This window comes from Neoarius graeffei, chromosome 17, assembly GCF_027579695.1.
Source record: "Neoarius graeffei isolate fNeoGra1 chromosome 17, fNeoGra1.pri, whole genome shotgun sequence".
Taxonomy (NCBI): domain Eukaryota; kingdom Metazoa; phylum Chordata; class Actinopteri; order Siluriformes; family Ariidae; genus Neoarius; species Neoarius graeffei.
This window is the reverse complement of record NC_083585.1, coordinates 20,552,020-20,568,380: the sequence shown is the minus strand read 5'-3', so window position 1 is coordinate 20,568,380 and position 16,361 is coordinate 20,552,020. Positions and strand designations below refer to the sequence as shown.

Here is a 16,361-nt window from a genome sequence, read left to right as displayed (position 1 = left end):
CCAGAGAACATTATCTGTGAACACAATTCACCGTGCCATCCGCCGTTGCCAGCTAAAACTCTATTAGTTCAAAGAAGAAGCCGTATCTAAACATGATCCAGAAGCGCAGACATCTTCTCTGGGCCAAGGCTTGTTTAAAATGGACTGTAGCAAAGTGGAAAACTGTTCTGTGGTCAGACGAATCAAAATTTGAAGTTCTTTATGGATATCAGGGACACCGTGTCATTCGGACTAAAGAGGAGAAGGACGACCCAAGTTGTTATCAGCGCTCAGTTCAGAAGCCTGCATCTCTGATGGTATGGGGTTGCATTAGTGCGTGTGGCATGGGCAGCTTACACATCTGGAAAGACACCGTCAATGCTAAAAGGTATATCCAGGTTCTAGAGCAACATATGCTCCCATCCAGACGACGTTTCTTTCAGGGAAGACCTTGCATTTTCCAACATGACAATGCCAAACCACATACTGCATCAATTACAGCATCATGGCTGCGTAGAAGAAGGGTCCAGGTACTGAACTGGCCAGCCTGCAGTCCAGATCTTTCACCCATAGAAAACATTTGGCGCATCATAAAACGGACGATACGACAAAAAAGACCAAAGACAGTTGAGCAACTAGAATCCTACATTAGACAAGAATGGGTTAACATTCCTATCCCTAAACTTGAGCAACTTGTCTCCTCAGTCCCCAGATGTTTACAGACTGTTGTAAAGAGAAAAGGGGATGTCTCACAGTGGTAAACATGGCCTTGTCCCAACTTTTTTGAGATGTGTTGTTGTCATGAAATTTAAAATCACCTAATTTTTCTCTTTAAATTATACATTTTCTCAGTTTAAACATTTGATATGTCATCTATGTTCTATTCTGAATAACATATGGAATTCTGAAACTTCCACATCATTGCATTCTGTTTTTATTTACAATTTGTACTTTGTCCCAACTTTTTTGGAATCGGGGTTGTATAAAGTACAGACACTTGGTATATTTTACTTCTGTGATTTTTAAATTGTTCATTTTTGGATTACACTTCATTTTTGTGGCTACTGCCTCATAAAGTAAATATATATGCTATATTTACTGTATGGACATGGGATCAGAAAACAATTTTATTTATAAGCAGTAGCCACATGGACCCATAGGGGACCAATTTTTTTGTTAGTGTAGGTAAATTGCACTTACTCAGGATTATGTGTACGCATTTATAGAGTGGCCCATTTTCTCATTAATGTCATGTGAGCAATTAATTTTGCACTTGATTAAGCATGTACACTGCATTTAATAAAATTATAATTTCCACTGTATACTTATAAGGTACAACTGTTAGGACTGGGACTGTTTTGGCCTCTAGAGGCCGCTGTTATGTTTATCTTGTCATGTTTGTTTTGGCCTCTAGAGGCCGCCACTGTGTTTTGTGTTTGTCTTGATTGCCTGTTTCCTGCCCTGCCCTGTTCCTTAATTTGTTTGTGTATAAATACCCCTCTGTTTGTTCCCTTGTCACGGAGTCTTTATGCTATGCTGTCTAGTGCTAGTTTCCTCTGTCCCACGTATCTTGCCTGTGCCCTTGTGTTTTTGATATTTTTGCTTTCTTTGGACTTCGTACCTTTTTGATCTTCTGAGCGTTCAGCATTTTGCCTTTCCTTTTGTTTTTGGACATTTTACCTTTGGATATTTTTATTTTGGTTTATCTTCTGAGCTTTTGGATTTTCTTTTTGTTTTTTCCATTGGATTGTAAATAGTGTAAATAAACTATTTTTTTGATACTCTACTTTCGCCTCACGCCTCTGCACTTGAGTCATCCCCCTGGTGGCCTAGTGGGGGTTTGCTGGATTATCACACCAACGACCCGGGTTCGAATCCCAGCAAAACCCTAACAGAAAGACTCCGTCATGACCGACTCAGCAGAGGCGTCTTCAACGGTCTACCCGGCTAACCTTCAGGGAATTATGGCTTCTTTAACACACTTTGGAGTTACCATGGACGAACACTTACGAGCCAACGTGAGGCCCTTGCTCGCAACGAGGTACTGCTTCAGCAAATTGGGAAAACCCTGGCACAGCTGACTCCTCTGCCTGCATCTCCTCATCCTGATCCAGCTCCTGCTCCACCATCTGCTCCCGCTCCAGTGCCTCCTGCCACGCTGTCTCCTTCACCTCGTGAACCCAGCCTTCCTACACCTCAGAGGTATGACGGCAAGCACGGTGAGTGCCGGGACTTCCTTACCCAGTGCCAACTCACCTTTGAGCTTCAGCCTACCAGCTACACTACGGATCGCTGCAAGATTGCCTTTGTGATAACCTTGTTAGCTGGTAAGGCATGAGCTTGGGCAACGGCCATTTAGCAGAGACAGGGACCCGAGTGCTCTGATTTCAAGTTGTTTATGGAGGAGATGCTTCGTGTCTTCGATCAGGCAGACACCAGTAAAGACGCAGCCAGGAAGCTCATGTCCATCCGGCAAGAAGAAAGCGTCGCGGACTATGCCATCGCGTTCCAGACGCTCGCAGCAGTCAGCGGATGGAACGAAGCAGCCCTGGTTTCAGCCTTTCACCATGCTTTGTCTGACCCCATCAAAGACGGCCTGGCCTCTATCGGATGCCCAAGTGACCTCGAAACTCTGATCTCACATTCTACTCATCTTGACAACAGGATTAGAGAGCGCCGCCGAGTCCTGAGCTTACCCGGCCTCACTGCCTCGACCTGGAGCCCATCTACCTCCTCCAGTGACTGTCCAGAGCCCATGCAAGTTGGCCGTACTTGTCTCTCCGCAGCTGAGAGGGAGCGCAGAAGGAGGGACAAGTGCTGCATCTACTGTGGCAAGCCTGGTCATTTCTGAGCATCATGTCCCGAGCTCTCGGGAAAAGGACCGCCCCGTCCAGCCGAGGGAGGGTTGTGACGGGGCCCACCCTCTCTCCTGAACTTCCTGGCCAAGGAGTCTACATCCCGGTCTCCATCTCCTGGGGTGAGTCCGTCCACTCTTGTCAAGCCTTGTTAGACTCTGGGGCGGCTGGAAACTTTATGGATGTTCACTTTGCCCAAAGTATCAATGTCCCGACTGCTCCTCTTGAAGTCCCACTGTCTGTGTCTGCCCTGGATGGCCAAGCCTTAGATGACGGAAGAGTCACCCAAGTAACTTCTCCAGTCTTCCTCCAGTCTCAAGGTCACAAGGAAGAAATATCCCTGCACCTGATTCCTTCACCTGAGTTCCCAGTTATTCTAGGTCTTCCTTGGCTCACCCACCACAACCCTCGTATAGACTGGGTCACTAGCCAGGTTGTGGAGTGGGGTCCTGCTTGCTATGCCTCTTGTCTGATCTCTAGCTCTCCTGTGTCTCCTGCCGAACCTCCTGATCTCACCGAGTTATCTCAAGTTCCCACAGAGTACTGGGATCTCAAGGAAGTTTTCAGCAAGAGCAGGGCCGCCGTTCTTCCTCCGCACCGTGCCTACGACTGTGCCATCGACTTGCTCCCTGGGACTACCCCTCCTCATGGCAGACTGTTTTCCCTCTCTCAGCCAGAACGCAAGGCCATGGAGGAGTACATCAAGGACGCCTTGGCCTCTGGGTTCATTCGACCCTCCACCTCACCCGCTGGTGCCGGCTTCTTCTTTGTCGGCAAGAAGGATGGGGGGCTCCGGCCATGTATTGATTACAGGGGTCTGAACAAGATCACTGTATGCAACCGCTATCCCCTTCTTCTGATGTCCACAGCGTTTGATCTGCTCCAAGGCGCCACTGTCTTCACCAAATTGGACTTACGGAACGCATACCACCTCATCCGTATCCGACAGGGAGACGAGTGGAAGACTGCCTTTAACAAGTACCAGGTGATGCCCTTCGGACTCACCAACGCACCAGCTGTTTTTCAGGCCCTAATCCAGGGGTGTCCAAACTGATCCATAAAGGGCCGTGTGGCTGCAGATTTTCATTCCAGCCATGCAGCAGCACACCTGATTTGGCTTATTCAATCAACTGACACACCCACCCTTTAACCAAGGGTGGGTGTGGCTGCAAGTATTTGACTGTGTGAAGACAGTTCAGTTGATTGAATGAGCCAAGTCAGGTGTGCTGCTGCATGGCTGGAATGAAAACCTGCAGCCACACGGCCCTTTATGGATCAGTTTGGACACCCCTGCCCTAATCAACGACGTCTTGAGGGACATGATTAACCAGTACGTTTTTGTCTACCTCGACGACATCCTAATCTTTTCCAAGACCATGCAGGAGCACCGCCACCATGTCCGCCAGGTTCTCCAGAGGCTGCTACAGAACAATCTGTTCGCTAAGGCCCAGAAATGCGAATTTCATGTTCCCGAGGTCTCCTTTCTGGGTTTTATTGTACGGACAGGCCAACTCCAGATGGATCCAGCCAAGACCCTGGCCGTCCGGGACTGGCCCACCCCCAAGTCCGTCGAAGAGGTTCAGCGGTTCTTAGGATTTGCAAACTTCTACCGCAAGTTTATCAGGAACTTTAGTTCTGTAGCAGCGCCCATATCGGACCTCACCAAAGGGACAGGTGGATCGTATGTCTGGTCTCCTCAGGCGGAAAAGGCGTTCAAAGACCTCAAGCACCGCTTCTGCACGGCACCCATTCTGGTCCTCCCGGACCCTTCACAACCCTTCATCGTCGAGGTAGATGCCTCGGACAGCGGCGTCGGCGCGGTCCTCTCTCAACGCTCGGAAGGAAGGTTGCACCCCTGCACATACTTCTCCCACTGCCTGAGTTCTGCGGAGTCCCGGTATGACATGGGGGATCGAGAACTGCTAGCAGTTAAACTGGCCCTTGAGGAGTGGAGGCACTGGCTGGAGGGAGCGCAACATCCATTTTTGGTCTGGACGGACCACAAGAACCTGGAGTACCTCCAGCAAGCAAAGAGACTCAATCCACGACAGGCTAGGTGGGCCTTGTTTTTCAGTCGGTTCGACTTTACCCTATCATACCGCCCCGGCTCCAAAAACACCAAACCTGACGCGCTTTCCAGGCTGTTCGCTCCCACCAACAGGGAGAGCGAAGTTGGGCCTATTGTCCCTGTGTCCTGGATTGTGGCCCCTGTCCGCTGGGGTATTGAGGAGGCCGTCTGACGAGCCCAACGCCAGGACCCCGGTCCTGGGATGGGGCCACCAGGCCTCTTGTATGTCCCACATCAAGCCCGGGCCAAGGTTCTCCAGTGGGGTCACTTGTCCCCTCTCACCGCCCACCCGGGAGCTTGAAGGACCCTGGACTTTTTGAGAAGACGCTTCTGGTGGCCAAGCATGGAGAAGGAAGTAAGGTCATTCGTCCTTTCCTGCGAGGTGTGCACCAGAAGCAAGAACCCACGACAGCATCCCCAGGGCCTCCTGCATCCTCTGACCATTCCCCGGCGTCCCTGGTCCCACGTGGCAGTCAACTTCATCACGGGTCTCCCTGAGTCACAAGGTAACACTGTCATTTTGGTCATAGTTGACAGATTCTCCAAGGCCTGCCGCTTTATACCAGTGTGCAAGCTCCCTTCTGCCCTTGAAACAGCTAAACTAATGTTCAATCACATCTTCCGAGTCTTTGGTCTCCCACAGGATATCGTCTCTGACAGGGGGCCCCAGTTCTCCTCCCGAGTGTGGCACGGGTTTTGCAAGCTCATCAGAGCCACTGCCAGCCTCTCCTCTGGGTTCCACCCACAGTCCAATGGCTAGACGGAGAGGCTCAACCAGGACCTGGAAACCACCCTGCGAGGCCTGGCCATGGATAACCCAACATCGTGGAGCACCTGGCTGCCATGGGCAGAGTACGCCCACAACACCCTGCAGTCATCGGCCACCAAGCTGTCGCCATTCCAGTGCCAATTCGGGTTCCAGCCACCTCTGTTCCCGGACCAGGAGGAGGACGTGGGGGTGCCCTCGGTCAACCAATATGTGAGACGGTGTCGCAAGACCTGGAGCAAGGTCAGGAGGACCCTGATCCAGACCTCCAGAACCAACCAGACTCAGGCCAACTGCCATAGAAGACCTGCCCACGCTTTCCGCCCTGGGCAGCGGGTTTGGCTGTCCACCAAGGACCTTCCGCTGCGGGTGGAGAACCGCAAGCTTGCTCCTCGCTACATTGGCCCCTTCAAGGTGGTGCGCAGGGTGAACCCTGTCGCCTACTGGCTCCAGTTGCCCCGGACTCTGAGGATCAACCCCACATTCCATGTTTCCCTGTTGCGGCCCATACTGACATCCACATATTCCCCTGTCCCTAGGAATCCCCCACCCACCCCCCGCATCTTCCAGGGTCAGACTGTGTTCACTGTGCATCGCCTGCTTGACTCCCGCCGGGTCCGCGGCGGGCTTCAATATCTGGTAGACTGGGAGGGCTATGGTCCTGAGGAACGCTGTTGGGTCCCCGCCCGGGACATTTTAGATAAAGGACTTTGTCAGGACTTCCATTCGGCCCATCCGGATCGCCCTGGGAACGTCAGGAGACGCTCCTGGGGGGGGGGGGGGGGGGGGTCCTGTTAGGACTGGGACTGTTTTGGCCTCTAGAGGCCGCTGTTATGTTTATCTTGTCATGTTTGTTTTGGCCTCTAGAGGCCGCCACTGTGTTTTGTGTTTGTTTTGATTGCCTGTTTCCTGCCCCGCCCTGTTCCTTAATTAGTTTGTGTGTAAATACCCCTCTGTTTGTTCCCTTGTCACGGAGTCTTTATGCTATGCTGTCTAGTGCTAGTTTCCTCTGTCCCACGTATCTTGCCTGTGCCCTTGTGTTTTTGATATTTTTGCTTTCTTTGGACTTTGTACCTTTTTGATCTTCTGAGCGTTCAGCATTTTGCCTTTCCTTTTGTTTTTGGACATTTTACCTTTTGGATATTTTTATTTTGGTTTATCTTCTGAGCTTTTGGATTTTCTTTTTGTTTTTTCCATTGGATTATAAATAGTGTAAATAAACTTTTTTTTTGATACTCTACTTTCGCCTCACGCCTCTGCACTTGAGTCATTCCCCTGGTGGCCTAGTGGGGGTTTGCTGGATTATCACACCAACGACCCGGGTTCGAATCCCAGCAAAACCCTAACAACAACCTTAACAACTCAGTATGTAATGTGACTTATTTCCTCTAATATGAGGTAGCAAATAGTTATCCATTTTATTAGGCTTATGCAACAGATAATTCTCAGTTGTAGTAATAAAATTATTATTCATAATTAAGATGCATTTTTTTTTACTTCCATATGATAAACCACTTAAATGTAGTGTGGGATCACGACTTGATGTCCAACATAAAAAGTGAGTCCTGAAGCAAAACCAGTTGAGAATCACTGATTTAAGAGATGACGTGTAGAATAGAATGGGTTCTGATCCAGACAAAAATTTACTGCAGGGCTTGTGGTATGGAACTTTAACTCACCAGTGGATGTTTGGGATCCTCATGGCACCAAATTCTGCATACCAGCCCTCTTTATCCCTGTATGTATGAATTCTTCCACCTGTTCGATTACTTGCTTCTATGATTGTAACCTAATGAACCATTAAATAATTATTCAATTAACGTTCATGTGAACACTGTTGTTAAATCCAAACACAAATTCAGATAAATACAGCTTGTAGTACAGATAAACATAAGGGCTATATGACATTTTCTAATTGATGATAGATATTCATGAGCTGGTTATGTGTATTAGAGCAGGAAAATCAAAAATCAATATGGAGCATAAAGATGGAGATCAAAAAACAATGGCAAAAATGTTCTCATCTCATTATCTCTAGACGCTTTATCTTGTTCTACAAGGTCGCAGGCAAGCTGGAGCCTATCCCAGCTGACTACGGGCGAAAGGCAGGGTACACCCTGGACAAGTCACCAGGTCATCACAGGGCTGATACATAGACACAGACAACCATTCACACCTCACATTCACACCTACGGTCAGTTTAGAGTCACCAGTTAACCTAACCTGCATGTCTTTGGACTGTGGGGGAAACCGGAGCACCCGGAGGAAACCCACACGGACACAACATGCAAACTCCACACAGAAAGGCCCTCACCGGCCACGGGGCTCGAACCCGGACCTTGTTGCTGTGAGGCAACTGCGCTAACCACTACACCACCGTGCCGCCCTGGCAAAAATGTTCCCCCAGGAATTCCATTCAAAATAACACTCACTTTCACTTGCAAAATGAGAATAATTTTTAAAGCTAGAGTGTTCAAGTGTAGCTCATAAAAAGAATTTTCCCCGACACCCAGTTATTTTTGTTTAGTGGACTGAAAGCTACTGAATTCGAATCACAGACTTCCCATTTTATTAGTTTAAAAAAAAAAAAAAACAATTAATGAATTTAAGGCCACGTGGCCCTAAATTCTCTGCTATTTTTTCCTGCTTTACCATGACCCAATTCAAGATACTATGTCATGCATCACGTGGTGGGCTTTCCCCGTTCGCGCAAGGCATTGTGGGATACAAATTTGAAACAGGAGAGAAAAATGGAGGACATGAGCGTGCGAATGAAACGTGAAAGAGCGACTACAATAACGGAAAGCGAGATGAAAAGATGTTATGTTGTGAAGGAAAGGAAACGCAGGACCAAACTAATAAATATCGGCACTCAGCGAGCACCTCGGTGTGATCAGCTGTTCGTTTAGCGACAGAATGATGGAACTGTCAGTGCACACTCAAAGGGAAACCTGCGCATGCACACACACACGGACTTCCTCTGTCTGCTTGACTGCACGAAGCGAGCGATTTCATGCACATTATTTGTTCGGGAATCCCCTCAAATTAAATAACTTCCCAGCCACAGAATGGCCTGATGTTTTGTGAGATATTACAGAAATGAACATATATAGTGATGCTTGAAAGTTTGTGAACCCTTTAGAATTTTTTATATTTCTGCATAAATATGACCTAAAACATCATCAGATTTTCACACAAGTCCTAAAAGTAGATAAAAAGAGCCCAGTTAAAGAAATGAGACAAAAATATTATACTTGGCCATTTATTTATTGAGGAAAATGATCCAATATTACATATCTGTGAGTGGCAAAAGTATGTGAACCTCTAGGTTTAGCAGTTAATTTGAAGGTGAAATTAGAGTCAGGTGTTTTCAATCAATGGGATGACAATCAGGTGTGAGTGGGCACCCTGTTTTATTTAAAGAACAGGGATCTATCAAAGTCTGATCTTCACAACACATTTGTGGAAGTGCATCATGGCACGAACAAAGGAGATTTCTGAGGACCTCAGAAAAAAATGTTTTGTGGACGGATGAGACCAAAATAGAACTTTTTGGTTTAAATGAGAGGCGTTATGTTTGGAGAAAGGAAAACACTGCATTCCAGCATAAGAACCTTATCCCATCTGTGAAACATGGTGGTGGTAGTATCATGGTTTGGACCTGTTTTGCTGCATCTGGGCCAGGACGGCTTGCCATCATTGATGGAACAATGAATTCTGAATTATACCAGTGAATTCTAAAGGAAAATGTCAGAACATCTGTGCATGAACTGAATCTTGAGAGAAGGTGGGTCATGCAGCAAGACAATGACCCTAAGCACACAAGTCGTTCTACCAAAGAATGGTTAAAGAAGAATAAAGTTAATGTTTTGGAATGGCCAAGTCAAAGTCCTGACCTTAATCCAAACGAAATGTTGTGGAAGGACCTGAAGCGAGCAGTTCATGTGAGGAAACCCACCAGCATCCCAGAGTTGAAGCTGTTCTGTACAGAGGAATGGGCTAAAATTCCTCCAAGCCGGTGTGCAGGACTGATCAACAGTTACCGCAAACGTTTAGTTGCAGTTATTGCTGCACAAGGGGATCACACCAGATACTGAAAGCAAAGGTTCACATACTTTTGCCACTCACAGATATGTAATATTGGATCATTTTCCTCAATAAATAAATGACCAAGTATAATATTTTTGTCTCATTTGTTTAACTGGGTTCTCTTTATCTACTTTTAGGCCTTGTGTGAAAATCTGATGATGTTTTAGGTCATATTTATGCAGAAATATAGAAAATTCTAAAGGGTTCACAAACTTTCAAGCACCACTGTATCACAATGACCACATTTCACAGGGAACTAAATTCTACCGATTTTATGAAATCGAAAGGCCGTTTAGCTTTCATTCCTTGTGTTGTGCTTTTTTAATTTAAGTTTCTATAAGTTCGTGTCTCTTTTAGATAATTTTTTCTGTCATTTAAAAAAAATAAATATCTAGCATTACAACATTGCGTGCTGTTCCTTACAACAAATTGAGCAAGTCATTGTGACAGCCAGGGCATGTCAAGAACCATCTGTGAATGGGAAAAGGAGTTGCAGAGGATGAGCAGGTAATGAGTGGGTGCTTACACCTGTGCGTGATTAATAATGAAGTGTATTTATAGGCTATTTGTGTTGTCGTGAGGCTGAGCTGAGGACTAAAAGAGCTGATGTTGATTGTGAGAAGGCCATCGAAAGCAGAAACATTGTGTGCCTTGTGTTTTTTGATTCTGATAAAAAATAAATAAAAACAAATCCTGCCACCAGTGTCTCCATTCCTGTCATTGCCTTCCCAGCAGTGGCGGCTGGTAGTCTTTCAAACAGGGGAGGCTGGTCGGTTACGATATTTCCAGATTTTAAAAGAAAAAACATCAATTTTGCCCATACTCTTGCCTCTGATCTGGCTGATTGTTGGCAGCGTCACAAACTGTGAAATAACAGGTTCTTTTGGCCCATTAGTCTACTGTCCAATATACATGATGATGGTGGTGTTTGGGGGGGGGGGGGGGGGTATATTTTAACATTTTATATTTTAAAATTGTGGCATGTTGTTTAAAAATTGACCTCGGCTGTGTTTTTGTTTAAAAATGTTTTCCAAATTGTAGCGGTGTTTAATTCATATCCAGAAAAACATATATTCCAATATAATATACTCAGCATAAACATTTTAAATAGATTCTATATTTTTGGTCCATCCATGACATATTACTAAAGTAGCCTATTTACTGTTGTTGATGTGGGTCACTTGCTGTTAGTCAATTCACTTTCTCGTACCAGGAGAGCTGAAAGGAACGAGTATTATTCCCTACCTTTTTCACCAAGTCAATTTGAGGCGTTGGTCTACCCTGCTCTTTAATTTTAATTTTTTCCTCGAAAGGAAGACTGGCAAATGGCTTCGCCAAAATTAAATCAGCAATGCTTGACATCCGGGCGCAGCTTTCTTGCTAGCTGACTAGCCCCCTCAAGTTCAAGTTCAGTCGCTCAAATAAACAAAATTTCTGGAACTAAGATAGCAAACTTGACAACACTATATTTACACTTTATTTACAATGAAAATATATACAAACTAAAAAAAGCTGGTAGAAACCGTATGTAATGAATGAAATCGAAATGTAAGCTGATCTCTTACAATACACCACAGCACTTGCGAATCCGCATGGGACTGAACTGATGTTGCCAGATACTGCTGACGTTATCCAGCCCAAAATATGTTCAAAACCCGCCAAAATGCACTTAAAACCGCCCAATCTGGCAACACTGTGCTGCCTGTCTATAGTTGAAATGAGCTGTCAATCAAAGAAAATATCCGGCCGCTTTCACCAATCACCAGTCTCCTCGCGGAAACTGCCATGTCCCTCCCATGTGAGGCTCGGAGTCCGTGGGCGGGCATTTTCGCAGTATTTGTCCAATAACCGTCTTGCATTTTGAGATTGAAAAGCGCATAGCTCCCAAATGCCGTTGAAGTCCATTAAGGCTGGGAGTCCGTGAGACTCCGTGGCCGGGCGTTTTCGCAGTATTTGTCCAATAATCGTCTTGCATTTTGAGATTGACAAGCACATAGCTCCCAATCCACTGAGGCTGGGCTGCATTGTACTGTCACGAGGGGGAAAAACTCACGCACACATTAGGCGAACTGGGAAAAGTTATAAGGGAATGATTTCGCACTGTAGTTGGGTTGAGCACATATATTTCTATGATTCTGGATCTGAAATAGCAATGTTATAAGGTCAGCTATAACATAAGCCAAGCACAATTCATCCTACACGATGTTCGTCATTTTTAGAGGCGGCTGAGCCTCCCTCGTTGTCTTAGAGCAATCGCCCGTGCTTCCCAGGGTTTTACAGTCATCTAAAATGAAACTATTTTAAAATGTACATCGTGCAATACAGTAGGTGATGGAAATTGTAAAGTGATTGTTGGTATTTCTCCAAATAATTTATGCAGGAAAGCTTAAATATAAGAATCGCATATAAACTTAATCTACCGTACATAATCTTGCATTAGTTTGTGTTAAGAGAATACATGGCCGTGGATTGTGGACTAAGCTCCATACATTTACCTTATGTCCAGCATCCTCTAGAAACTTGGCTGCAGTAAGTCCAGCAATGCCCCCACCAACGATAGCTACATGGTGAGGGCTCTTTGACGGAGGAAGGCCTTCCTCGACTATTTCGAGAAGCTCTTCATAGTCAGCTCCTTGAAAACATTTTGAAATCGGATCCTCTTCATGTGCATTGACGCTCGAGATGATGAAGAGCACAATCACAGCATATACTGAAAAAGAGTTAAATACAAATGTCAAATCGGAGGACCCGATTAACAGTGTTCATTTGTGTAATGAGAATGTAGTGTACTTACTCTGACTTAATTTATTCTTAATTTTGTGAGACATGAATGGCAAGTGCATAATGTCACAAGTGGAAAGCATACTTCAACTCCTTAACTTTTTAAAGATTGCTCAGTGACCAATTCTGATTTGTTATCCATAAAACTACTGATTTATTGGTATCGTGGCCATTTGTTTAGGCTTGCCTAAACAATGCGAGTCTGGTGTGGCTTTTAGAATCAGTTGTAATCCACAGTCACAGGACGAATAGAACTGTTACAGAATCCGAAATCAGTTTGGAAATGTTATTTATTGTGTTGATCTGAATTCATAACTGTTATGGGTTTTCCTCATCCCTTCCATTATTTTGCGAGTGCCTTTTTGTTTACTGTGTCTTTTTCTCCTGTTTTTGGCTTAGGTAAGGAGATCTCCCCTCATCTCATTCTCTCTAGCCGCTTTATCCTGTTCTACAGGGTCGCAGGCAAGCTGGAGCCTATCCCAGCTGACTACGGGCGAAAGGCGGGGTACACCCTGGACAAGTCGCCAGGTCATCACAGGGCTGACACATAGACACAGACAACCATTCATTCTCACATTCACACCTATGGTGAATTTAATTAAAGCTACCAATTAAAGCTAGACGGCCTTTCGATTTCATAAAATCGGTGGAATTTAGTTCCCTCTGAATTGTGGTCATGGTGATATATGTTTATTTCTGTAACATCTCACAAAATATCAGGCCATTCTGTGGCTGGGAAGTTATTTAATTTGAGGGGGTTAAAGCAAATAATGTGCATGAAATCGCTCGCTTCATGCAGTCAAGCAGACTGAGGAAGTCCATGTGCACATTGCCTTCTTCTTTAGGGTTTTATGGCAGCTGGCATCCACAGTGTTGCATTACTGCCATCTACAGGTTTACCTTTGAGCGTGCACTGACAGTTCCATCATTCTGTCGCTAAACGAACAGCTGATCACACCGAGGTGCTCGCTGAGCGACGATATTTATTAGTTTGGTCCTGCGTTTCCTTTCCTTCGTATATAACAGAACGTCTTTTCTTCTCGCTTTCCATTATTGTAGTCGCTCTTTCACGTTTCATTCGCACACTCACGTCCTCCTTTTTTCTCTCCTGTTTCAAATTTCTATCCCACAATGCCTTGTGCCAACGGGGAAAGCCCACCATGTCATGCATGATGTAGTATCTTGAATTGGGTAATGGTGAAGCAGGAAAAAATAGCGGAGAATTTAGGGCCACATGGCCTTAAATTCATTAATTGTTCTATTTTTAAAAAACCTAATAAAACTGGAAGTCTGTGATTAAAATTTAGTCGCTTTCGGTCCACTAAACAAAAATAATTGTGTGTCAGGGAAAATTCTTTTTATGACCTACAGTACACTTGAAAAATCTGAAAGGCAGTCTAGCTTGAACCTAACCTGCATGTCTTTGGACTTTGGGGGAAACCAGAGCACCCAGAGGAAATCCATCCAGACACAGGGAGAACATGCAAACTCCAAATTGTATTTATTTTTCATTTTTCTTTGTTGAGGGAAGGTAGGTTTTCAGGTCGAGTATAGCAGTGGGATGTTTGTTATTTTGGCATTTACTTCTCCCTGGAGTCATGGCCTGTGTGTTGCCTTAAGGCCTCTGCATGCTCTTGCGACAAGGCTTTCGCAGATAGCTTTTCGCAGACAGTTGTAATTTATCGTTGAGCGGGGAGTAATAGGCGTGCGCGATGTTATTCACCGCCACAACGCAAGGGGGCGCGAAGTCGCGAAATCGCTAGGAGTAGTTGGTGGGTGTGGTTAGTGGTAGTTGTGGTAGTTGGTGGAGTGTTTATCCTCCGGTTACTTATAATGACTAGAACTGGAGTCGTATAGATGTACGTACTTCCTCACTTCCTTGATCAACCGCTCTTCGTGCTGCTCCATCTTCGCTCGTGTTTTTAAAAATGGCGGTCGTGAAAACAAACCAAACCGGGAAAGTAGGGAAGTGGAAGTGCGTGTACAGCGGATGTAGATTGGACCAATCAGAGCCCTCTTGTCTGCGACACTGTCTGCGAGGCTTCTGCGGTGGTCACAATTTTTGGGAGGTGCGCGCAGAGCGTCTGCGAAGGTGGGGGGGCTATGCAGACACTGTCTGCGATGCTATCTGCGAGGACTGGGTTTTTAGCATAAATTGGCCTTTAGTTATTTGTCATGTGGTGATTATACTATTTATTACATCTCTGCTAATTAACTTGTTATTGGAAGGAAGTATTTTCTGGAAATTGTGTTTTTTCCTAGTCTCCTCACTCACTCTGTGTCTTTCATACCTTAGACTGATGCGTAACAGGAACAAATGAGCAGTTAGATCCTAACATTTTCATTTTTAATGGAGCTAGGTAAGTGGATGAATCAGACATGAATAACAATAATACTGTACCTGCAAATATCTCATCTCATCTCATTATCTCTAGCCGCTTTATCCTTCTACAGGGTCGCAGGCAAGCTGGAGCCTACCCCAGCTGACTATGGGCGAAAGGCGGGGTACACCCTGGACAAGTCGCCAGGTCATCACAGGGCTGACACATAGACACAGACAACCATTCACACTCACATTCACACCTACGGTCAGTTTAGAGTCACCAGTTAACCTAACCTGCATGTCTTTGGACTGTGGGGGAAACTGGAGCACCCGGAGGAAACCCACGCGGACACGGGGAGAACATGCAAACTCCACACAGAAAGGCCCTCGCCGGCCCCGGGGCTCGAACCCAGGACCTTCTTGCTGTGAGGCGACAGCGCTAACCACTACACCACCGTGCCACCCACCTGCAAATATCTCAGTGAAAATAGTTACATAACCGTTGGACTTTAGTCTCTGACTTTGGTCACCAATGCTGAATATAGCCCTGTGTGACTAACCAAGTGACACTTTAGTACAGTTCAGTCACTGAAATGTTTAAAGCATTGCACCATGTTAACTTTGATATCAATCTGATGGTGCTTAGTAAAACTCCATTTGGCAGTCATGAAGAAATTTACTTTGCTTTCTTCAAATAATTTGAAAGGCATCCCATACCACTTGGCATATAGATCCAATATCTCATGCTCGACTGGTCAACATCACAGTAGAAGCTGCACCAGTGGTCTCCTTTGTTGCTTCAGATAGCGACTGCTACTCTACTTTCCTTCACTGAATCAATGTCCCAGTTTATGGTACCTCAGTATCTAAGCCCATCCCTGATCTTATCTGATCCAATATGTCCAAGCCTGTGCTCAGAGGACTGTTTTTACCTTGTAAATGGAGTGTACATGTATAGTCATGTGAAAAAGAAAGTACACCCTCTTTCAAGTCTACGTTTTAAGTGTCAGGACATAATTAAAAAATCATCTGGTCCTTACCAGGTCTTAAAATTAGGCAAATACAACCTCAGATGACCAATAACACATGACATATTCACCCTATCATTATTTATTTAACACAAAGTAAGCCAAAAATGCAGTAGAAATGTGTGAAAAAATTAAGTACACCCTTACTGCTTTCATAGAAATTATGAAGGCAATTAGCAGCCAGGTGTTGCTGATCAAATCAATTTGATTAATTGATCATCAGCAAGTGCGGCCACCTCTTAAAAATCAGAAGTTTTGGCAGTTTGCTGGTCTGGAGCACTCAGGTGTATGTTAACACAATGCCAAGGAGGAAAGACCTCAGCAATGATCTTAGAGAAGCAATTGTTGCTGCACATCAGTCTGGGAAGGGTTATAAGGCCATTTCCAAACAATTTGAAATCCATCATTCTACTGTGAGAGAGATTATTCAGACGTGGAAAACATTCAAGACAGTTGCCAATCTTCCCAGGAG

At 45.3% G+C, this 16,361-nt stretch overlaps 1 protein-coding gene across 1 annotated transcript in view; it reads right to left on the bottom strand.

The window, feature by feature from the left end:
• Nucleotides 1-16,361, bottom strand: part of LOC132901439 (L-amino-acid oxidase-like) — a 48,296-nt gene that overhangs the window by 16,269 nt on the left and 15,666 nt on the right. The window contains exons 2-3 of the mRNA XM_060943835.1: nucleotides 12,253-12,467; nucleotides 7,348-7,457 (exon numbers count right to left, since the gene is read on the bottom strand). Coding sequence (XP_060799818.1) covers nucleotides 7,348-7,457; nucleotides 12,253-12,467 — 325 coding nt within the window. The remainder of the gene's footprint in view (nucleotides 1-7,347; nucleotides 7,458-12,252; nucleotides 12,468-16,361) is intronic.